This window comes from Ascaphus truei, chromosome 7, assembly GCF_040206685.1.
Source record: "Ascaphus truei isolate aAscTru1 chromosome 7, aAscTru1.hap1, whole genome shotgun sequence".
Taxonomy (NCBI): domain Eukaryota; kingdom Metazoa; phylum Chordata; class Amphibia; order Anura; family Ascaphidae; genus Ascaphus; species Ascaphus truei.
Window position 1 is genome coordinate 41,469,572 of NC_134489.1, and position 23,371 is coordinate 41,492,942.

At 48.9% G+C, this 23,371-nt stretch overlaps 3 protein-coding genes across 29 annotated transcripts in view; 2 read left to right on the forward strand and 1 right to left on the reverse strand.

Annotated features, from left to right (window-relative positions):
• Positions 1-1,903, reverse strand: part of UBAP2L (ubiquitin associated protein 2 like) — a 41,529-nt gene extending 39,626 nt beyond the window's left edge. For 18 of the 23 annotated variants that reach the window (XR_012802617.1, XM_075607969.1, XM_075607967.1 and 15 more), the window contains exon 1: positions 1,728-1,860. The gene's annotated coding sequence lies outside the window, so the exon portion shown is untranslated. Of the gene's footprint in view, positions 1-1,639 lie in introns of all 23 variants that reach the window. The other 5 variants (XM_075607973.1, XM_075607976.1, XM_075607968.1 and 2 more) reach the window with 3 other exon arrangements.
• A 73-nt stretch (positions 1,904-1,976) lies between these two features.
• On the forward strand, positions 1,977-6,794 carry LTAP1 (lipid transport auxiliary protein 1). Of its 3 annotated transcripts, none has more exons than XM_075607979.1 (7): positions 1,977-2,121; positions 3,496-3,597; positions 3,674-3,791; positions 3,891-3,944; positions 5,227-5,393; positions 5,784-5,842; positions 5,915-6,794. In XM_075607979.1, exons 1-7 carry the CDS (start codon positions 2,059-2,061, stop codon positions 6,126-6,128), a joined length of 777 nt encoding a protein of 258 aa, XP_075464094.1. In that variant the 5' UTR covers positions 1,977-2,058; the 3' UTR covers positions 6,129-6,794. The 3 variants fall into 3 exon arrangements, with proteins under 3 accessions (XP_075464094.1, XP_075464095.1, XP_075464096.1); XM_075607980.1 differs by having other exon boundaries at positions 5,930-6,793; XM_075607981.1 differs by lacking the exon at positions 1,977-2,121 and adding an exon at positions 2,145-3,310.
• A 2,094-nt stretch (positions 6,795-8,888) lies between these two features.
• CFAP141 (cilia and flagella associated protein 141) lies at positions 8,889-16,828 on the forward strand. 3 transcript variants are annotated; one of them, XM_075607982.1, is made up of 5 exons: positions 8,889-9,002; positions 10,736-10,792; positions 10,887-10,927; positions 11,761-11,890; positions 16,567-16,828. In XM_075607982.1, exons 2-5 carry the CDS (start codon positions 10,742-10,744, stop codon positions 16,666-16,668), a joined length of 324 nt encoding a protein of 107 aa, XP_075464097.1. In that variant the 5' UTR covers positions 8,889-9,002; positions 10,736-10,741; the 3' UTR covers positions 16,669-16,828. The 3 variants fall into 3 exon arrangements, with proteins under 3 accessions (XP_075464097.1, XP_075464099.1, XP_075464100.1); XM_075607984.1 differs by having other exon boundaries at positions 8,890-8,988; XM_075607985.1 differs by having other exon boundaries at positions 8,911-9,015.
• Positions 16,829-23,371: the final 6,543 nt, after the last annotated feature.

Consider the following 23,371-nt stretch of genomic DNA (forward strand, 5'->3'; position numbering starts at 1 on the left):
GGCAAGGGCACACTCACTCGTTCAATTAAAGTTACAAATAAGATGTTGGAATAGGTGCAAAAACATTCAGAGGGTAAATTTCAGTGATCTTATATAGTACAAATGGGTATTTTCACTCTGACAATAACAAGCAGGCAAGTTGATAGGGAGACCAAGCCCTTAAAAAGTAAATGTAACAAATTAGTCCATTCAGGTTTTAAAAATCTGGTTTGTCTACAAAAGAACAAGTGTTTAGTACAAATGATACCCGAGTGTCAGGCTGATGGTTAATTAACAAACTACATTTCTGCTTTAGGTGACTTCAAAGCTGGCTCTATAAAACATTATTTATCAAAGGAAAAGCCTTGAGTGCCTAACAATTGATGTTTTTCTTTACCAAGTTACTCCCATTTACTGAAAATTTCTGTGAGGAAATCAAAATTGCGGGGTCACTGCTATATATAAAAAAAAATTAAAAACAAAAATAAGGGGGGGGGGGCACACGAACAGAAGCCAACTAGCGTCTTGACCCGAATATAGTGCTGTTTTTTCCTAAAAATGTCCTTCCAAAAACTGTCCTCACATTACATGCGCAGCCCAACACCTTTTATTTTTCATTTAGAACACCTTCAAAACTTTAGGATCGTATTATGTGCGAGGCCGCGCTGTATTCGGGCCAATACAGTAATTCAAACACTCAAACTCGCAGCAACTACAGAAGACAATGAACACTGCAAAATATGACATGAATGTGCTGAGAATGTATCTAAAAGGAGCAGAAGTGACACTGGGGGGGGGGGGGGGGGGGGGTTAACTCCCTAAAACAACCAGGGAGGAGTCAGGGTGGGGGAGTCTGACCCTGCATTAGATCTGTGACCCCAAGTACTACCAGGGAGGAGTCGCGGCAGGGTCTGACTCCTTGTATTAGATCTGTGATCCCAAATACTAGGGATGGGGGGGGGGGGGGTCGGGTGTGATCCCAAATACTAGGGATGGGGGGGGGAGTTGGGTGTGATCCCAAATACTAGGGATGGGGGGGGGGGGGGGAGTGGTCGGGTCTGACCCCCTGTATTAGATCTGTGACTCCCAAATACTACCAGGCAGGAGTCGGGGGTTTGACCCTGCATTAGATCTGTGACCCCAAATACTAAAGGGGGGGGTGTCTGACTCCCTGTATTAGATCGGTGACTCCCAAATACTACCGGGGAGAAATCAGGAGAGGGAGGCTCGACTCCCTGCATTAGGACTGTAACCCCAAACACCCAGCTCCCGTTCCTGCATGAGAAGCGCATTCGCAATGGAACCATCTAGTTCCATTAACTGTAAAACTGTCACTCGCGGCCCTGGTGTGTGTGTGTCTGTGACTTGTGGCCCCGGTGAGTGTGTGAGACTGATAAGGAGACAGTTTATTATGGAAGCCAAATAAAGTAATGTCTGATTCCCGATGCCTATTCCTGAGAATAACCTGACCCAATTGCTATAAATAGAATGTGACGGGAGGGAGGCGGTGTCGCGGAACTCGGCCCGGGGGATGCGGGTCAGAAAGTCCAGCGTGCTCGCCCAATCTAGGCCGAGGCTTCCCATGGCCTACTAGGCCGCAGCCCGGAGACACACCACCGCGTCTCCTGGTTATCCCTTTGTCTCCCCGCCGCCGCCTTACCTCCCTGGGCCTAGCTGTGCCGCCGCCTCCTCCCTCTGCCCCCGCCCGAGTCCCGCTATCAGCGCCCGGGGCCGAGCTCCGTCCTCACCTGCGGCTCCTCCGACTCTGCCTCCCCCCGGCACGTGACCTCCAGCGTGCGCGCGCGCTCACTCACCGGCTACAGGCGCCACCTTGTCCTCCTCACGTGACCTCCAGCGTGCGCGCGCGCTCACACACTGGCCTGATACAGCACGCGCCACCTCTCCCTTCCTGCGCGTGCACCGCTTGCGTACCACGCCTCGGCCTACGCTCCTCAGCTCGATGCTGATTGGCTGGGAGTTAAGTCACCTCCGACGCAACAGGTTCTTTAAAAAAATGGAGGCGCCTGCATTACGTGAGGAGAGGGGAGGAGTCTTGTGACGTCACCTACCGCGGAAGACATGGCGTCCAGTAACTGGCTGTCCGGGGTGAATGTGGTGCTGGTAATGGCCTACGGGAGCCTGGTGAGGACACGTGTGTCATTATGTCATTGTGTGTGTGTGTGACATTATGTGTGTGTCAGTGACCCCGTGTGACATTATGTGCCTGTGTGTGTCCGTGTTCCCGGTGTGACATTATGTGTCTCTGTGTGTGTCAGTGTCCCCGGTGTGACATTATGTGCCTGTGTGTGTCCATGTTCCCGGTGTGACATTATGTGCCTGTGTGTGTCCATGTTCCCGGTGTGACATTATGTGCCTGTGTGTGTCCGTGTTCCCGGTGTGACATTATGTGTCTCTGTGTGTGTCAGTTTCCCCCGTGTGACATTATGTGCCTGTGTGTGTCAGTTTCCCCTGTGTGACATTATGTGCCTGTGTGTGTGTGTGTCAGTTTCCCCCGTGTGACATTATGTGCCTGTGTGTGTCAGTTTCCCCCGTGTGACATTATGTGCCTGTGTGTGTCAGTTTCCCCCGTGTGACATTATGTGCCTGTGTGTGTGTCAGTTTCCCCCGTGTGACATTATGTGCCTGTATGTGTGTGTGTGTCAGTTTCCCCCGTGTGACATTATGTGCCTGTGTGTGTGTGTGTGTGTGTGTGTCAGTTCCCCCGTGTGACATTATGTGCCTGTGTGTGTGTGTGTGTGTGTGTGTCAGTTTCCCCGTGTGACATTATGTGCCTGTGTGTGTCAGTCTCCCCGGTGTGATATTGTGTCTGTGTGTCAGTGTCCCTAGTGTGACATTGTGTCTGTGTGTCAGTGTCCCTAGTGTGACATTATGTGCCTTTGTGTGTGTCAGTCTCCCCGGTGTGATATTGTGTCTGTGTGTCAGTGTCCCTAGTGTGACATTGTGCCTGTGTGTCAGTGTCCCTAGTGTGACATTATGTGCCTTTGTGTGTGTCAGTGTCCCCAGTGTGGTGTTGCCTGTGTATGTCCACAATGTGATAGTACCTGTCCATGTGTGTTGGTCCAACATCCCCAGGTGGTAGTGAGGGGCAGTGGAATTGTTAATTCCCCTAAAGTGGCTGCTACTTTGCCAGTAAAGCGTAGCCTTATCATCGGATATGGGAGCTGTGCTGCTGTGAGAGGACAGCGGGCACCATTATGGCTAACTGGTTCTTTAAGGGAGCAGTTTTAGAAATATTCCCCGGGTCTTTGTTTTGTTTGAGTTTAAATGGAATATTGGGGTTATTTAGAAATAGTATTTCCTCGTTATGGAAGTAAGTGGGACTGTTGTCTGTTTATCATTTTGCATCATATATTGATGTCCTGAATATCTTAGGACAGTGGTTTCTTTAGGTAACAATTTTGCTGCAGCAGGGACTTGCAGCTCATTGCAAAGTCTTGGAGGCCTCTCAGTGACGGTGTAAAATCTCTATTCTGATACCCTCTCTTGTCTGGTTAGGTGTTTGTGCTGCTGTTCATCTTCGTAAAGAGACAGATCATGCGCTTTGCCATGAAATCCCGGAGAGGGCCTCACGTACCGGTGGGACACAATGCACCAAAGGTAAACACCTGCACAGACCATGGAGGGAGGTGTCAAACTGGCAGCTCGGTGTGTTTATCTATTTTCTACCTTTCAGGAGCTGAAGGAGGAGATAGATATACGACTCTCCAAGGTTCAGGACATAAGGTTTGAGCCCCGGCTCCTGGCAGAGGGCGATGATCGAATGCTTCAGCTGGAGAAGCCAGGAAAGGAAGGTACCAAAACCCAGAGCTTAGCTGACCCAAATCAGCACTCTGCTTCAGTTCTGCACACGTGCCTCTGATCTCATACACAATTCTGTGTTTGTCTTCTAGGGTCTTACAGTTATTTATACAGAATGAAGACATTGGATGCCATCAAAGATTCAGGTAACCATTCCAAAGACTAAGTGAGAGGAAAGGCAGATCCCTATATTGTGGCACTATGAGAGAGTACACCCTAATTAAAACTTAGTATTTATTATATATTCTTAAAATAAAACTGTTTGGAGTAACCATAAATGCAGGACAAAAAGTTAATAAAATAATAAAAGACCGGAGAGGTGGGGTAGTACATAGGGTAATTATATATAAACCCTATTGTCAGTCTGTTTAACCCTTGGATGGTCTATAAGTGTAGGAGAGGTGTCACACAGGTAAGGATATTGTTATATCACTAGTCCCTTGCAATCGAATCCTAAAAAGAGGGTACGTCTGACGTCACCATCACGTGACGTCGGCTCATCGGAGTGGTGTGGGCTTGTGTACCGTCTGGGTGCTTCGTAGACTGCATTCGTGGGCAGCAAGAGCACCCAGACTTCAGTGTCAGTTTGTTTTAATAAAGTGTCTGTGTTCATGTTCATTTAGTAAGAGGTTAGCTACCTAGGTAGAGCTAGGGCTATATACACGGCTGCTGTAGACATAGATATTCATCTATACAGCTAGGATTCATTTATCCCCCCTCTTACTCCCTGTAAGTTTATAGTTATCCCCATTCAGCCTCTTTTTAGGATTTGATTGCAAGGGACTAGTGATATAACAATATCCTTACTATACTTACCTGTATGACACCTCTCCTACACTTATAGACCATCCAAGGGTTAAACAGACTGACAATAGGGTTTATATATAATTACCCTATGTACTACCCCACCTCTCCGGTCTTTTATTATTTTATTAACTTTTTGTCCTGCATTTATGGTTACTCCAAACAGTTTTATTTTAAGAATATATAATAAATACTAAGTTTTAATTAGGGTGTACTCTCTTAGTGCCACAATATAGGGATTCTGCCTTTCCTCTCACTTAGTCTATTATCTACTCCCTGTGAGCACCACCCCTCCTCTACACTGTTTGGTGTATTGGTCCCTCTTCATTCGCTTGAGCAGGGTATATCTGCTATACTACAATTTGCAGATAGTATCCGTTTATATATATCTAACCATTCCAAGGAACAGCACGGAGATCTCTGCATCAACCCTGCTATCGGTCTGCCTTTTCTTCTTATGATAATTCATGTTCTCGCATTAACAGAGCCTAGTAAACAGGGTGTTTGTGCCCTACTTGAATGAGTTCTTCACACTAGAAAGCGTAGCAGGACGCTTTATCTGCTCCCCTCTATGTAGTTTGTGTGTTTTTTGTTTTATATAGCTGCCCCTCTTCTCTCTGGCAGATATCCCCTTCCAGGAGAGCGGCAAACACCCCAGGCCTCTAGTAGGAAAGAATTTCCGAGCATTTCTGCTGGAGCTTCGCAACTCCAGCTCCCCTTACAAAGGGATTCGCAAGACTTTATTAGAGGGCCTGCTGGATGGGTATGACGCAGCTCGATACGGCATTGGGGTAAGGTCTCACGTGGCTTTGGGATCGGGGGATATGTTGTATCATATTGAACCATTTGGTTAGTGCTCTACTCTCTAAAGGGGCCTGGTTTTATTTTCTATGTAGAAGTCGCTTCAGCTTCTAAAAATTAGAGCTCTTCAGGAATCAATATACATGTATTCTATATGGTTCAGCGGAATGACGCCATAATTCAACATATTGCCAGTTTTACAAGTCTGTTTTTTTTTTTTTTTTTTTTTAGAAACGTGTGTGTGTGATTATTTTATATATTTTTTCCCAATACCCACTCCTTGCTCTTTACATTGTAAAGTCTTTGGAATAGGGCCTTCCAGCTGCAGTATATATTGGTACATTATTATAATCTATGCCTCTTATGTTTTTGTGGTTCAGATGTATGGAAAAACAGAACACCAGAAGTTTAGGGAAGCGCTGAGCGAGCTGTCAACCATGTAAGATTTTTGTATTGTAAAAACTATCATATCTTCCCATACAGTATAAAGCTAGCCTCCCGTCTAATAAAGATCTTGTCTTCCCAGCATGCAAGCCCGTGAGGCTGGAAGTCAGAGGCAGCGCCACTCTGCAGCCAAAGACCTGACTGGATCACCAGATCTCCCTGGAACACCGACCATCCAGGTCACTTACCTGCCTTCCAGCCAGAAGAGCAAGCGGCCCAAACACTTCCTGGAGCTAAAGAGTTTTAAAGACAATTACAACACATTGGAGAGCACCTTGTGAATAGAACTCAGTGATCGTACTTTTACCAGCGAGCATCCACTGGTCAGAACCAGTGCGCTGTTTGTGGTCTAACTGGAGCAACTGAGAATCCTTTGACCAATTCCCTAAGATTTCCAGTACCTGCAAACAGAGAGGACATACTGAGCAGAGCTCATACGCTAATCCTGATCTCTGGGCCAGGCCCACTGTCTGTTCTGTATGTCTCTCGCAGAGAGATGCTGCTGGCGCTTTCACAGAGCTGATCTGGGGGCAATTGATAGTCACATGTAGGAGTGTGACCTGCTGTTACATGGGTTTTACTGCTAGGAGGAGACTATTTACAGCAACTCCTTCGCTGCTTTTTTCTTGCCATATGAGCACCTACACCTGTGAAGCGAAGACCCTGCAAACAGACAGCAATGTGTATACTTCATGTTGGGAAGGCCCCTCACTCCTGTGCAGCTGCCAGAGGAGAAGACCAGATGCGCTGTGTTTAGTTTTACAGCTTTTGTGTCTGGCTCAAAGCGTGTGTTCTTTATAGTGTTCTGAACAAATAGAGTGATGCTGCACACCTCAAAAATAGAAAAACATACAATTACCGGTGCTCCAGTGTTTGCACGAAAGCCTGCAATCAGTCCAAGACAGATGAATGAAGGAACAAAGGGCACTGCGGATTTGAACAAAATAAACTCATTTATTGAGCCAACACAACGTTTCGACCTAAGTGGTCTTTTTCAAGTGACAATGGCATAAATACATTCCACAATAGTAACATATAAATAGTGCCCCAAATCCCCACAATGCAGCCTGTCCAATTAGTGTAGATGAAGTTCATATGCTGAGACAGTCCCTTTAGCCAATCTCCAATCTGTGCTCCTTTACACTAACGTGGAGCACCAACAGCTGGTGTAAAGGAGCACAGATTGGAGATTGGCTAAAGGGACTGTCTCAGCATATGAACTTCATCTACACTAATTGGACAGGCTGCATTGTGGGGATTTGGGGCACTATTTATATGTTACTATTGTGGAATGTATTTATGCCATTGTCACTTGAAAAAGACCACTTAGGTCGAAACGTCGTGTTGGCTCAATAAATGAGTTTATTTTGTTCAAATCCGCAGTGCCCTTTGTTCCTTCATTCATCTTTATAGTGTTCTGACATTTCCTGTTCTGTGTTGGCTTTTAGCCTAAAGACTCTTATTCCGAAGGAATGGGTTATATCTAGCACTGCACGGCCCACATCATACCCAGGCCACCTGTGTTTTTACTTTGATATTCTGTGTTCTGAGATATGGGCAGAAAACGTCTTCTTATTTCCAGTATTAAATAGACACTGAATTAACACATTTATTTTGATTTTATCTTTTTTATTTATTTTTTTTGTAACGCGATGCTCACCCAAAAACTCTGTACTAGCGCACGTGGAGAGGACGCCCATCCCAGACCTACAACATTGCTGCTGCGTTAATTAATGAGATACAAATGCTTAACGGATATGCCAACATATTATTAGTCTCCCATTTATGACACCCTTTTTGATTTACAACAAGGAGACTGTTGCTGTTCCTTTAAACCATCAAGCGATTTCTGCTGTATGCTAAAAGAATGCAGGAGCCTTTCTTAAAGCTATGCCCACCTCTCATCCCATTACTGTGCCTAGGCAAGGCGTGGTCAACTCCAGTCCTCAAGGGCCACAGTCAGGTTTTCAGGATATCCCTGCTTCAGCACAGGGGGTGCAGTCTTTGCCTGAGCCACCTGTGCTGAAGCAGAGAGATCCTGAAGACCTGATGGTGGCTCTTGAGGGCCGAAGCAGGCCACCCCTGTTTAGACCGACCAGGACTTAATTTATTAGCCAAGAAGGTGACCGAGCGTCTGTAAAATAAGATATTGCAAGTCATCTTGCTGCATGAAGCCAGAGTTGTAAAACACATTTTTGTCAGAAATCCATCCATATTTCCATTGATTATCATCTAAAGCTGTGACAGACACAACATTGATCTAAAATGATTCCTGTTTTCTGATGTAACACTGCGCTGTATGGAAACCGTTCCTAGAGTTTTTCACCATCGATGACACACAGGTCATAAGCCTACTATAGAATTCCTGCTTCTTGTCTATCAGCTGATGCATTTTCTCTGCACTCCTTGCTCAATCGGGAACCTTATGAATAAAGTCCCTCCCTACCACACGTGTGTGTGTGTCTGTGTCTGTGTGTGTGTGTGTGTGTGTGTGTATATATATATATATATATATATATGTATATAATATATATATGTATATATATATATATATATATACACACACACACAGTTACATTTGCATATATATATACACACACACACCTAGGAAGATGCGCTTCACACACACATAAAAGTGACATTTAGGAAAAGGAGTGCTTGCCCCGAAGAGCTTACAATCGAATTGGTTGGTAGGAAGAACGTACAGAGACAGGAGGATGTTCTGGTAAGTGCGTCTGCAGGGGGCCAAGGTTAATGTATGAGGTGTAAAGTATCAGCCACGGAGCTACTCATATGCTTTATTAAGGAGGTGTGTTTTATTGTGCAGTTTCACTTTCAAGTAAGTGGACAACATAAAGATGGTCCCTTCCCCTCTGCAACATTCAGGTCTCTGCAAAGCTTGTCTCACTCCTGTATTACACCTTCCCATCTGCAACATTCAGGTGTGCAAAGCTTGTCTTACTCCTATAACACCCTGTAAAAAATTGCCATTTGTTTTTAAATAAAGTTAGTTTAAAAAAAAAAAAAAAACCTCACTGAACCGGAAGTGGCTTCATTAGAATGGCGGGGGTTGGTAGTTACCATGGTAACGGAGATACACATGAGTGCCTAACCTAGTAAGAAGGAAGAGGCAATAAATCGGCAAGTGTGCAGAGGTCAGGAGAGTTTGTATGTATATAGCACCGACAGTGTACTCGGCGCTTTACAAAGTCAGTACAGGAACTTATAATACTAACAATAGGAAAGGAAATCCCTCGCTCGGAGAGCTTAAAATTTAAGGCCACGGCCATAGTGCGAGCGAACGTGTGGCCTGAAAAACAGGCCGCACCTCTACAAGGCCGGCCATAGAGCGCGCGATGAAGCGCAGCGGCGGCGGCGTTTCCAGGAGACGCAGGAATTTGTCACGTGGCGGCCGGGTCACGTGAGCAGTTCAGCCAATGACAGCAAACCAGCCTCGTGACGTCACGGCCACGCCTCCCCGTCACAAGCGATTTCAGTCCACAGATCGCGCGGGCGTTAGGAGCGCCATTGTGCGCCTACTATGTCCAAGGCCTAAGCGGTCTGATGGGAGAGTTACAGAAACAGCAGGTGAAGGGATAAGTGCAGTAGATGGCAGTGCCTGGCCTTGATGGTGGGTAGGTGCAGTAGATGGCAGTGCTTGGCCTTGATGGTGGGTGGGTGCAGGTGTGGAGGAGGTGGCAGGGAGGCGTGGGCGAGAGCAGGTGTGGATATTGCTTGGTCCAGGATTAGGAGAGATATCCCCAGCAGCAGGGAGGGCAGAGAGAGAAGAGGATTTGTGGGGGTGTTTTTTATTGAGGGGGGCAGAAGTTGTTGGGAAAGGTGTGTACATAGTGGTGCAGTGTATGGGCATAGGTGGAGGGGAGGAGAGTTGAAGAAATGTGGATAGGAGGAGAGTGGGGAAGTTGGAGAGATCAGAAATGTTTGCAAAGCAGTGAGGACACCGCAAACAGAAAAAGCAAATGGGGAGGGTATAATGAGATGCAGGGAGAGAGGTAGGAGGGGAGAGGTCCCAGGTATTGGAGGAGATGAGGAGGAGTAGGATGTGAGAGAGGTGTATAAATCAGGCCTGGGAGGGCATAATGAGGAGCAGGGAGAGAGGTAGGAGGGGAGAGGTCCCAGGTATTGGAGGAGATGAGGAGTAGGAGGTGAGAGAGGTGTATAAAATGAGGTCTAGGAGGGCTGTGTAGCACTGAAGGTTACACTGTTAGGAAGTTAGGCTGCGGCCCTGGTCGGGGAGATGGTGCGGAGGCGCGCGCGGTGCGATTACAATGCATTAAGGCAATGATCGCAGCCATAGACCGCGCGAGGAATCTGTTACATTTGTTTCCACAGCCAGTGAGCGCGAACCTGCTCCATGATGTCACGGCCACGCCCTCCGACACGCCTCCCTGTCGCTTCTACCCTGGCCTCAAACCACTAGCGCTAAAAAACGGGTGACGTCACGCGCACGGACGCGAGCGCGCTGTCACCATGGCCGCAATCTTCGTCTTTAGATGTGAAAAAAGATAATTTAGAAAGCCAGGTTCTCACCGCTGAAGAGTTGACGAAGTGCAGAGTCCAGTTTCTCTTGTAATTCTCACTCAAGTCAACTCCAATTTTAACTCTAGTAACACTGATATTAATATGTGTATATATATATATATATATTCGCCTGTTTTTTGCTGCCAGGGCCTACATTGCATTTCCATTACATGCCCTCTGCAGCAGATTGCAAACCAATTTTCATTTGATTAGAGCACGGACTTGCTCTCTAGAAATGCCCCCAGACGCATCCGTGTGTGTCTCCCTGATTATGTACATGCTGATGTGGTGCTCACCTTGCAGATCTCCGTATCACTAACGCCTGGCTCTGTTTTCTTTGCACCAGTTTGTGATGCTGCCAGGCAGGACCCTGAGAGATCTAGAAGAGATCAGGACCACCCGGGTGAGTATAGGGTGGTCTTGATCGGTTCTGTTACCGGAAAGCCCCGGGGAACGTCTTTTTTTCAGACTCGGATCATGTTTTCTTTCTCTTTCAGAAAAATGAACATTTTCGAGTTGCAAAAGAGGAAATCCAACGGTAAAAACATGTTCTGTGTCCATCCTTGGGCTTCTAGTAGTATCTGGAGAAATATCGATGCATTGTAGGTGGTGGTAGGTTTTTTTTGGTACAAGAGGAGACTTGCGAGGTCTCAATGTGAAGCATTGTTTGTTCATGAAAAGGTAACCTAACCCATAACCAAACGAAATCCACATTTTTTTCACTCAAATTGGCTGTGGGGGAAAGGGCGCTTTCGGGGTAGCCAGTTCCTGTTCAGTAGAGCAGGGAGGTCAACTCCAGTCCTCGAGCCCCCCCCCCCCCCAACACGTCAGGTTTTCAGGATATCCCAGCTTCAGCACAGTTGGCTCAATCAGAGGATCAGTCTTCCACTGAGCCTCTGAGCCACCTGTGCTGAATCAGGGACATATTATGACACCTGCGCTGAAGCAGGAACTGATTGAGCCCCCTGTGCTGAAGCTGGTATATCCTAAAAACCTGACCTGTTGGGGTTTTGAGTTGAGACCCACTGACGTAGAGGGTGAAAAGGACTAGGAGTGACTTTGAGAAGTCTCCCAGCACTGCCAGCAGATGGGACAAATACAACATTCTTGGGATAGGCACAGAATTCCTACAGGGTCAGGATATAGGTGCCCTATAGGTGGCGAATAAGCAGACTAAATAATTCTTGTCTACTTTCAGTTTTCTCGGTTGTAAAGTTGTTCTTGGGATGTGGCTCTCACACGTCCATGCTTATTTACCTTGCGAGTAGCACGTGTTCGTATTTCTTATTTGCGATGTGTTTTTCTGATCACTTTGACACACGACCCAGCGTTTCCTTCACCCCGAAATCTGTTCTTCCTCCCTGGCTGCAGCAAGCAGAAGCGGGAGTTCCTGTACGGGTGGACGGAGGATGTAGGTGGAATCCACTTCGCCCGCGCCCGAAAACAACAACAGATCCAGATGAGGCAGGAGAGAAACATGGCAAATAAGGCGATTGTGCTGGTGAGTGGGGGGGGGGGGGAGGGGGAGAGGTCACATCATGTAACGCCTGTTTTTCTACATCAGAGGGGCTCAACTCCAGTCCTCAAGGTTTTACCCCCCCCCCCACACCACCAACAGGTCAGGTTTTTAGCATATCCCAGCTTCAGCACAGGTGGCTCTGTCTGATTGAGCCACCTGTGCTGAAGCTGTAATATCCTGAAAACCTGTCCTGTTTTGGGGGGGGGCACCTTGAGGACTGGAGTTGAGTGCCTCTGTTCTACATGATCTCTAGTGGATCCTCATCCAGTCCGTGTTTTCTTGCTCTAATTCCAGTGTAATGTAGGTCTCAGTAATCTACATTTGTATGTAAAATGGAGACTTGAAGAACCAGGACTGGCTTTCAGTCTCATGATGACACAGCAGTTTAGCACTGCTGGCTCCCAGCACATAATATTGGACTGGGTTGGACTATAACATGGCCAGGGAGCTCCCCTCCCCACCCAATACCCACATATACACATCCAAATAATGACAGAGACGGGGTCTGGAGGGATAAAGGGCCGCGGCTTCTTTATTAAATCATTGAGTACCTGTCAGTCCCAGCCAGAGTGCTCGCTTAATGGGTGAAGGGTCAGACGGTCCTTGAACCGCTGACCCCGTAACCCTCTGGCCGGGCCCACGTGACCCGGCTGTTGTTGCGAGTGGACTCCCGGCAGGGTTACCGCCTTCTACTGAAGGCCAACCCGGAGAAATTTTTTTGAAGGGAAACTTCTTTAGTGGCACCTAGTCAGTTTTGATGGGACAAAACTGGAGACATGGAGACGAAAATTTGAAACGGAAATGACGTCACGTAATGGCCGCCGCTCCTCTCACGCCGCTCCTAACGGCCGCCGCTCCCCCCACACGGCCGATGACATATGCCGCGGCGATAGCCGCCGGCGCCGCTGCTAACGGCCGCCGTTCCCCCCCACATGCCCGCTGACATGCCGCGCATGCGCAGTAGTGATGGCGGCAGAAGAGGCCGTTGGTGTGATTTAATTGTTGCCAGTAGAGACTGTTGGCTCGTGCACGCACAGACATGGGAGTTGGATAGATGCGCCTGCGCAGATGTGACCGCCGGGTCCCTCATGCGATAATGCGTCCATCGATACCAGCCAGGAAGCTATCTGTGCGAGCATGCGCACAATCGGCCGTTGCTGCGAGGCAGCGCATACGCAGAGTCGCCCGCCGCATCCACTACATACGCCGAGACGCCCGGCACATCCAGCGCATGCACAGAGGCATCATCCTCCCCCTGCACATGCGCAGAGACGGCCGTATCCTCATGCGCAGAAGAATACTCAGCCCAGTGCACAAGCAGAGGTCTCTGGCGCGCATGCGCAGAGGCCTGTGGAGCTTGGCAGCGCGTCACGCATGGGCAGCAGCAGCACCAGATGTGAAGAGGACACGGAGCGCTGACCACCCACACCCCCTGTATCACACACAGTCACACACTATTACACACAGTCACACACACACACATATTCGCACACACAGGAGGAATTCACAGTTATGCGCAGAAATAAAATTACGTTCAAAATTATCTCAAAAATAAAAATGGCTAAGACTAACACAGTGTGTGAGTATCGTGCTCATTCTAGAGCTACGAAAACACACAAAGAAATTTCACTTACTATGCGCGTGCACAGCACAAACAGCTTTTTTTTTTTTTTACGTGACATCACACGGTGTCCAGTTGCCATGTGAACGTGACGCCTTATGGTGCATAATCGTCACGTGAGGCGCCGCATTGCGTCATGTTGTCACAAAGCGTCTCGTTGTCATGGCATTTGACGCCACGCGGCCATTTTGAGAAGAGTTGCAGGATGAAGATGCCGGGAGACACCGCCCAGGGTTGCCGCCACCCGGACTTTTACTAGGTAAACCCGTAGCCCGGAGATACGAGGCGATCCTGGCTCCCGGAAGTCACGTCCAGATGAACCCGCACACTTGCCACTCCCCCCGGGTTTCATCAGCCCCGAGCTTCGTCTGGCAAGGACAAGCACTTACCCCCAACTGCCGCCACTGACGGGTCTATTTAACCCCCATCTAAAGTTTGGCACGGGCAGGTAAAGTGACTAACCTTTCGGTCACATGAAGTTGGCCGCCCCTCCTCCTGCTGCGTGGTATGATGCTTGAGGCGCTGGGGCAGAGCACTCCACCGTAACTACCCTGCTAAAAGTTTGCAATGAAATCCAGTGTGGAATGGAACGGGGACAACTCACTTGTGCAGTATTCCTAGATTTTGCAAAGGCTTTTGATACTGTTGATCATGCTATCCTGCTCAACAAACTCCAGAGCTCTGGAATAGTGAAGCATGCTTTAAACTGGTTTCAGTCCTACCTATCAGGAAGATCCCAACATGTGTCCATCTCAGGCTCTAACTCCAACCCCCTGGATATCACCTGTGGTGTACCGCAAGGCTCTGTTCTGGGGCCCCTACTCTTCTCAGTGTTCATTAATGATCTTCCCACAGCTTGTAAGGAAGCCTCAATACACATGTATGCAGATGACACAATCCTATATGCACACAGCCATAGCCTCTCTGACCTTCAACACATACTTCAGTCTGACTTTTTGAGACTCAAAAACTGGATTTCCCAAAACAAACTGTTTTTAAACACTGACAAGACTGTAACAATGGTATTTGGGACCAAGACTAAATTCTTAAAGCTTCCAGCGACTGAGCTCCAGATTAGAACCAACGCTAACACCACCCTAACACCTGTCACTAGTTTTAAATACCTGGGCTTATGGTTTGACTCCCACTTAACATTCGGGATGCACATTGATACCCTGACAACCAAGACCTATGCCAAACTAGGGGTACTTTACAGGAACAAATCCTCCTTAAGTCTCCCGGTCAGAAAGCGTATCGCACAGCAGATGGTAATTCCAATTATGGACTATGGAGACATAGTATATGGCACGGCACCTCAAACCCACCTTGGCAAACTTGACACCCTCTACAATTCAATTTGTCGTTTTGTTCTCCAATGCAACTACAACACACATCACTGCGAAATGCTCAAAGAACAAGATTGGTCATCACTAGAGTCTAGGCGCAAAGTTCACCTTTCCTGTCTTGCCTTTAAATTCTTTATGGGTAAGCTACCCCGCTACCTGAACAAGCTCCTCACCCCTACCACATGCAGCACCTATCACCCGAGATCAGACTCCAAAAGACTGTTCATGGTCCCAAGGCTCAACAAAGTATCCGGCCGCTCCTCCTCTTACTGTGCACCCCAAAACTGGAACAACCTACCAGAGACTCCCACATCCACCACCAGCTTAAGTTCTTTCAAATCTAAGGCTGTCTCACATTTTAATCTGGTCTGTAACTGTTTCATTCGCCCATAATATATATTTTCATTAACTGTGCACGCACTGTTTTGTATATAATGTATACCCTGTTCATTTATGTAACTGTACTTGTAACCATGTATTATTTGTCCTAACTCTGTGCCCAGGACATACTTGAAAACGAGAGGTAACTCTCAATGTATTACTTCCTGGTAAAATATGTTATAAATAAATAAATGAATAAATCTGCGGAGCTCACGTTGCTGCGCGGTGTGACGTGCGCTGAGATCACATTCCTGCGCGGAATGACGCGTGCGAAGCTCACATTGCTGTGCGATGGGACGCGCGCTGAGATCACATTGCTGCGCGGAATGACGCGTGCGGAGCTCACATTGCTGCGCGGTAGGACGCGCGCTGAGATCACATTGCTGCGCGGTATGACGCGCGCTGAGATCACATTGCTGCGCGGTCAGATCACATTGCTGCGCGGTATGACGCGCGCTGAGATCACTTTGCTGCGCGATATGCGCGCTGAGATCACATTGCTGCGCGGTATGACGTGTCCTGAGATCACATTGCTGCGCGGTATGACGTGTGCTGAGATCACATTGCTGCGTGGTATGACATGCGCTGCGATCACATTGCTGCGCGGTAGGACGCGCGCTGAGATCACAATGCTGCGCGGTATGATGCGTGCTGAGATCTCATTGCCGTGCAGTAGGATGTATGCTGACATCACATTGCTGCGCGGTATGACGCGCGCTGAGATCACATTGCTGCGCGGTATGATGCGTGCTGAGATCTCATTGCCGTGCGGTAGGATGTATGCTGACATCACATTGCTGCACAGTATGACGCGCGCTGAGATCACATTGCTGCGCGGTATGATGCGTGCTGAGATCTCATTGCCGTGCGGTAGGATGTATGCTGACATCACATTGCTGCGCGGTAGGACACGCACTGAGATCACATTGCCGTGCGGTAGGACGTGTGCTGACATCACATTGCTGCACGGTATGACGTGCGCTGAGATCACATTGCTGCGCGGTATGACGTGTGCTGAGATCTCATTGCCGTGCAGTAGGATGTATGCTGACATCACATTGCTGCACAGTATGACGCGCGCTGAGATCACATTGCTGCGCGGTATGATGCGTGCTGAGATCTCATTGCCGTGCGGTAGGATGTATGCTGACATCACATTGCTGCACGGTATGACGTGCGCTGAGATCACATTGCTGCGCGGTATGACGTGCGCTGAGATCACATTGCTGCGCGGTATGGCGCAGTCTGAGATCACAGCGCTGCGCGGTATGACGCGTGCTGAGCTCACAACGCTGTGTGTCTTTGTTCAGGTCCGGAGGGCGGCTTTGCAGAAGCTGCTGCAGGACGAGCATCGCCATTACCAGGAGGAACTGAACCGGCTGGGGAAGAGTTTCTACGTGGAGAGGCTGTGACAGGTCACCGCGTGGTCACCGCAGGAGATCCATAGATCACCCCCACCAGTGTCTACTCATCACTCTTACTGGCATTGCTGTGTAATGCAGGGGCCTCGTGCAGCGAGGGGTTAATGCCACATCTGTTTAATGTAACAATAAAGGAACATGTGGAATCGCACAGACTGCGGGAATAGCAGGATTCTGTCGCTCTGCACAGAAAGGGTTAATGGTTACTGTACAGTAAAACCTTCCTAGCCGAATCTTAGTGATGCAACCGCAGGGTGGGAGAGGGTGTTAAAATGGGGGGGAGGGGGGACACTCGTTTTGTATCCAAGTGAGCGGACCACACATTTGAGCAGCAGTGTGGGGGGAAGGGTTTCCTCTCTGCTGCGAGATTTGTACATCGACCCCCCTATTTAATGCTGGCTAGCACCAAATTAACGCTCATTCCAGTGCATGGGGTTCCAGAGAGGGGACCTATGATGCACCCGTGTCCCGGGAAATGAAATGAGTTTATTTCGGCTGCTGGGAGACCCCGCAGAGACCAGTGTGAGCCAGCAGGGGGCAACACAAGATGCTGGGTTCCTGCAAAACTGCAACAAGAATGGAAAAACTTACAGAGACACCTTTTTTTTGTTTTAGGCCTCAGGCATGGTCAGCGCTGAGGCGCGCTGCTGCTCGGCAGTGAGCCCCTGCAGCAACAAGGAGAGCGGCTTTAGCAGGGGCTCGCGGAAGCGCAGGTCTTAGAAAAATTTTAGATTTTCGCGCTCATGGGAGCGCAGGGCCGGTTACGTGAGCGGTTCGCCCAATGAGGGCGAACCAGCTCCGTGACGTCACAGCTCCCCCCCCCCCCACGGACGGCGCACGGACTAAGGCCAGGGAAAGCACCGGCTTTCCCTCAGCCTCAGCGCGCCTCCGCCCGGCTGGATTCACCCTGGACGCAGCCTTAACTTCTTTGCTGGAGGTTCTCGTAACCCACTGAACAAATTACGGCGTGCAGCTAAATAGTCTGGTTAGACCAGGGGTGGGCAACTCCAGTCCTCCAGGGCCACCAACAGGTCGGGTTTTCAGGATAACCCTGCTTCAGCACCGATTGTGAGCCAGATTGAGCCACCTGTGCTGAAGCAGGGATATCCGTAAACTCTGGTCGGTTGGCTTGAGGACTGGAGTTGGCCAGTCAACGGCTGACTGACTGAGCCACCTGTGCAGAAGCAGGGATATCTTTAAAACCTGACCTGTTGGTTGCCCTGAACGGCTGGCGTTGCCCAGTCCTGCTTTAGATCATACTACGACGTCCAATACAAGAGATTTAGAGGTGAATTGTATATAGTTTGACGCAGCCGTGCTGTTTTCGGACAAAACCCTCCAAAAATGGGGAATTTTGGGACGGAAACGGCCCAATCGTCAGCTTCGGACAATATAGAAGGAACCCTTTGTTGGAAAAGGAGATATCGCATCACCTTCCGCTGATTTCCTTTAGGGAACATACGACTTTGTGTGTGACAAAACCGGGCACTGACACATTACAGCAGGAGGCTCATCTTCAGTCCTCAGACACCCCAACTGGTCACGCTTTCAGGATATCCTCGCTTCAGCACAGGTTCTGAAACAGTGACTGATTGGGCAACCTGTGCTGAAGCTGGGATATCCTGAAAACCTGACCTGTTTTGGGGGGGGGGGCTTGAAGACTGGAGTTGAGCACCCCTGCATTAGATAATTATTGCAGAGGGTGACTGGGGGAATAGACAAAGTGACCAGCAAGGGTTTATTACACGCCACTCGGGGGCCAGCTGGGTAAACCCCTTCCATAGTGCAGTATGATAACTGAATGTGAAAGGGAATTGAGGCTTGCAGCCCTGACACTGAGGAGGCTTCGTCCTGCTGGGTATTCCTTGCCTGGGGTTCCCGGGACTTTCAGCGGATGTGTGTTGCAGATATCTGCAGAGAGAGGATACAGCCAGGAAATACAGAGCTGCGTGGGCAGAAACCCGCTTCTTATTCCTGTTACTGCCGACTTCCTGAGTTTCAGGGGAAGCCCACGCAGCCCCCTGTTTTCACGCTCGGGGGGATGGGGGGAGCCACGTGGGACATGGAGCATGGTCTAAGTGGCATTATTAGGGTGGCCACTGTTACGTTTTTATAATACGGGACGCAGAAATCCAGTATGAAAGTGACATCATAACGAGGGATTTGCAAATTCTCGGAGCTGGATGGTCTCTCCCGCGTGACCGCTGTATGCTTTGGAGTTTCTCCTCTCGGCGCTTGGCAGGCGGGGAAAGACGCGCTGAACTAACGAGTAACGCCTATAGGGGTGGAGGTCAGGGTATTAGGAGATACCGGGCAGTGTCCTAACATTATTTTTATAATTTAGTACGGCGACATCTATCGGGAAAGGGAACGATTACACTCTCAGAGAAATCCATTACGTTTTCAGGACTGATTTCACGACAGACAAGTTCAGACATTTCACGCCAAGGCGCTACAATACGGGACAATGATGCGTCCCGAGAGACGTTTCTGGGATAAGCCAATGAAATAAGCGACATCTGCCATTACAATGCAGGAGAAGTTTCCACACTGTGCGTATATATATTTATACTATATGAAGAGGAAGGAAGAGGACTTAGTAACCCCTTTACTGCAAGGAAAACCCCCGCTCACTCACTCCGACCTTCCTTTAACTCTCAGTGCCAGAGTATCATTGCTAATGTGAACAGGACAGGTTGATTCTATTCTGCTTTTAACTTCAGCTTATTCTGGGAGTCGTGGCCCCTCCAGAGCCATTTATAATAATAAAATCTAGCGCTGACCGTGTCTGAATTTCGCCAGCACCAGAAGTCCCTGCCCCCGCAGAGCTTACACTCTAATGGGGGTGCCCGAGGCACATAGAGATAAAGTGATTTTCACAAGGACGTGGGCAGCGGCAGTTTTTCAACTCCGCCGCCCTCAGGCACTTGCCTGTGTCTGCCGCCTGTGCCTGCCGCCCTGCTTCCACTTCAGAATCCAGCGTCAAATGACGTCGCGGAGGGCACCAATGTGACGTCGGTTGCCATGGCAACGAGCCGCCGTGTGACGTCCGCTGGGTCATTCGACGCTCGATTTTTGAAGGAGAAGCAGGGCGGCAGAACGGAGGCGACCGGCATAGGTAAGTAAGTCCCGTCCCATCACGGTCCGATAGGCCGAGAGTGCGTCAAATGGGGGTGGACATTTTTGTCGCCCCAAAATGTTGCTGCCGTAGGCCCAGGCCTAACGGGCTTAATGGGATATCCGACACTGGACGCGGGGATTCCAAGCAGGCTCTGTATCATTGTTGTCTACCCGGGGCCTTTATTCACCGGGCCTTTATTCACCGGGCCGCTCTTGCATCCCGTTTGGGGAAAGAGATCGCTCAGAACTGCCTGCATCTGCCTGTCTCGCCGGGTTTAATTGTCCCCAGAGATGAGCAGTACTGCACATTGCAGCCTCTGTGACACCGACGGGTTTGGTTTTCATGCGTGGAAAAGTTTCCCTGAACAGCTGGCAAAGTAGGTCAGTTTGGAATGAGAAGCCGGGGACAGACGCGCCTCTCCGGTATGATGTGCAACCCTCTACCCTTCCATCCAAACAAACGGGGCGGAAATCTCCCCCAAGCAAAGGGGAGACGGCTTCAAGACATACAGAATCAGGCCCAGGTAGATTATGGCAGGTGTTCTCAACACTAGACCCCCAAACAGTCAGGTTTTCAGGATATCCCTGCTTCAGCACAGGTGGCTCAATCAGTGGCTCAGTCAAAGACTGAGCCACTGATTGAGCCACCTGTGCTGAAGCATAGACTGATTGTGATTGAGCTACTTTTGCGTGAAGCAGGCATATCCTGAAAACCTGTCCTGTTGGGTGGTCTTGAGGACTGGAGTGGAGAAGCCCCTCGATTATGGTATATTCCTCCAACTCCTTCCTGCAAAACGGGAGCAATAAGGACGCAGGGGTGAAAAGAAAGGAACCGCAGAAGCAATAACATCCGATGGCTTCCAATCCCGCGGTTTCTCTGTGATAAAGTTGATTCTTGTTTTTTCTTTCTCGCACCCGCTGGATTTGGAAAATACAGATGTGGCACCTCAGGCCAGACCTCGCTGTTTCGATGCTTCTGCATGAAGCCGGGAGGCGAGACCGTGAAGGTATTCTGGGTCATATAATATTTATTAAGCGGGTGTCTCCCAGCCACGGAAGGGTGTTATAACTTGGTGACTATGCCAGACCTTAAGTATTGCTCTGACCACGTTTTCTTCCTGAAACACAGAGCAGGGGGGCGCAAGCCTCCCTCCCCCCAACCCCAACAGGTCAGGTTTTCAGGATATCCCAGCTTGATCACAGGTGGCTCAATCAGTCCCTGCTTCAGCGCAGGTGGCTCAATCTTTGACTCTGATTGAGCCACCTGCGCTGAAGCAGGGATATCATGCAAACCTGACCTGTTGGGGGGCGGAAGGTCTTGAATACTGGAGTTGAGCCCCCCTGATACAGAGCATTAAATGCCAGGAGAATAGCTGCACTCGCTAAGAGCAGCTAATACCAATATTGGGCGCAGAGGCCACGCTGAGATAACTGGCGAGATCACAACTGAGAATTCCTATAGAGGGAGCTGCCCCTGCCCCGCCTGTGCCACGCCTGTGCCCCGCCTGTGCCACACCTGTGCATTATGAAACAAGCCTGTAATTAAATCTAACAGAGTAACAGGCAGCTACTCCCCCACATTTGTAAGTATTCTTCACGGTCTTCTTAATTATTTTCCTTACAAAACATTGTCGAAATGCGTATTAAAGTTGTGAACTTTAGGTCCCTTGTTATGACGGTCACACTGTCACACTACATACTCGCTGGGGCAGGGGTCACTTCGGCCCCCGTGTCACCCGTGTGGCAGGAAGGGAAAATTTAGACTCTTTGCCACTATGCCACATTGGTCGGTCAGGGGTCCCCACTATTAATGGGTCACAGGTCTCATTTTGTCCTTACCTTGATATGGACAGTCTTTGAGGTGGGAGAACCAGCCCTAGCTCCTTCAGCATGAATGAAACATACTTTGGGTAGCTTCGTTTCTTCGTCTTTTTAAAAATGTGATAAAATAATACATTTTAACACTGCGAATCCTGACATCCAATCATAAATGGTTACCATATCTCATTTCAAAATTAGATTGTAAGCTTTTTGAGACAGGGCTTGTAAGCTATGCTACGCCCAGGGCTGTGCACACTGTCAGTACTATAGAAGAATCATTTATTAACATTGGGGAAGGAGTGTTTGTGCTCTGCTGCTGGCTCCATGTGTCCTTGGACACGGGTCACAGCCCCTCCTCCTACCTTTCCCACTACCATGGTGTCCTTCATGATCCCCCATTCCAGGCATTCAGCTCTGACCTTGGTCTGTTCAGCCGCAGGACACGGCCGAGGCAGCCAGGGGAGGCTTGTCTGCTGCGATCACATCACGCAGGGTGATTACTGGGGCAGGGCAGGAGGCAGCGCACAAAGGGCCTTGCATTCAATTCAGGTTTTGATACCTTTTAATGAACCAACAAGAGACTCTTAGATGAGCACAAGATGTGTGCTTAACCTGTGAGATTAGGAAAGCTCTGTACACGTGAAAAAGAGACCTGTGAGGTTTGGGAAGCTCTGTACACGTGAAAAAGAGGCCTGTGAGGTTTGGGAAGCTCTGTACACGTGAAAAGAGACCTGTGAGGTTTGGGAAGCTCTGTACACGTGAAAAAGAGACCTGTGAGGTTTGGGAAGCTCTGTACACGTGAAAAGAGACCTGTGAGGTTTGGGAAGCTCTGTACACGTGAAGAAGAGACCTGTGAGGTTTGGGAAGCTCTGTACACGTGAAGAAGAGACCTGTGAGGTTTAGGAAGCTCTGTACACGTGAAGAAGAGACCTGTGAGGTTTGGGATGCTCTGTACGTTGAAGAAGAGACCAGTGAGGTTTGGGAAGCTCTGTACATGTGAAGAAGAGACCTGTGAGGTCAGGAAAGCTCTGTACATGTGAAAGAGACCTGTGAGGTTTGGAAAGCTCTGTACATGTGAAAAAGAGACCTGTAAGGTTTGGGAAGCTCTGTACACGTGAAGAAGAGACCTGTAAGGCTTGGGAAGCTGTGTACATGTGAAGAAGAGACCTGTGAGGTTTGGGAAGCTGTGTACACGTGAATAAGAGATATTTAGAACATGTATTTATTTAGTAACCAGGATTTACTCTCTATTTCAGATCCCTGGGCCTCCCGCTGCCATTTGCTTGCTTCTCTTATCCCCACTGTTTGTTCTTTATTTTCCCTGTATTGTAATTTTGTACAGCGCTATATACACTGTTGGTGCTATATTTCATAAATCAGGCTTGGTCTACTCCAGTCCTCAAGGTCCCCAACAGGTCAGATTTTCAGGATATCCCTGCTTCAGCACAGGTGACTCAGTCTTTGACTGCACCACCTGTGCTGAAGCATAAAAAAAAATATTCTTCCGTTACACACACACAAACTGGTAACATTACAGGGTTTGTATATCACTGCTTCTCCCCTAGGTAACGCTCACTCTTCTTACTCTACGGAGGTACTTGGGCTGGTACCTCCTCGTGTTAGCTATGTTGCCCATCTCCTGTGTAGCGTCCATTATACTCCGTTTCCACTGGGCCACCCCCTGGGATTAGCCCTGCTCCCTTTCTCACTGGGATCAGTCTCCCAGTGCAGAATACTTGGTACCTCTTCTGGG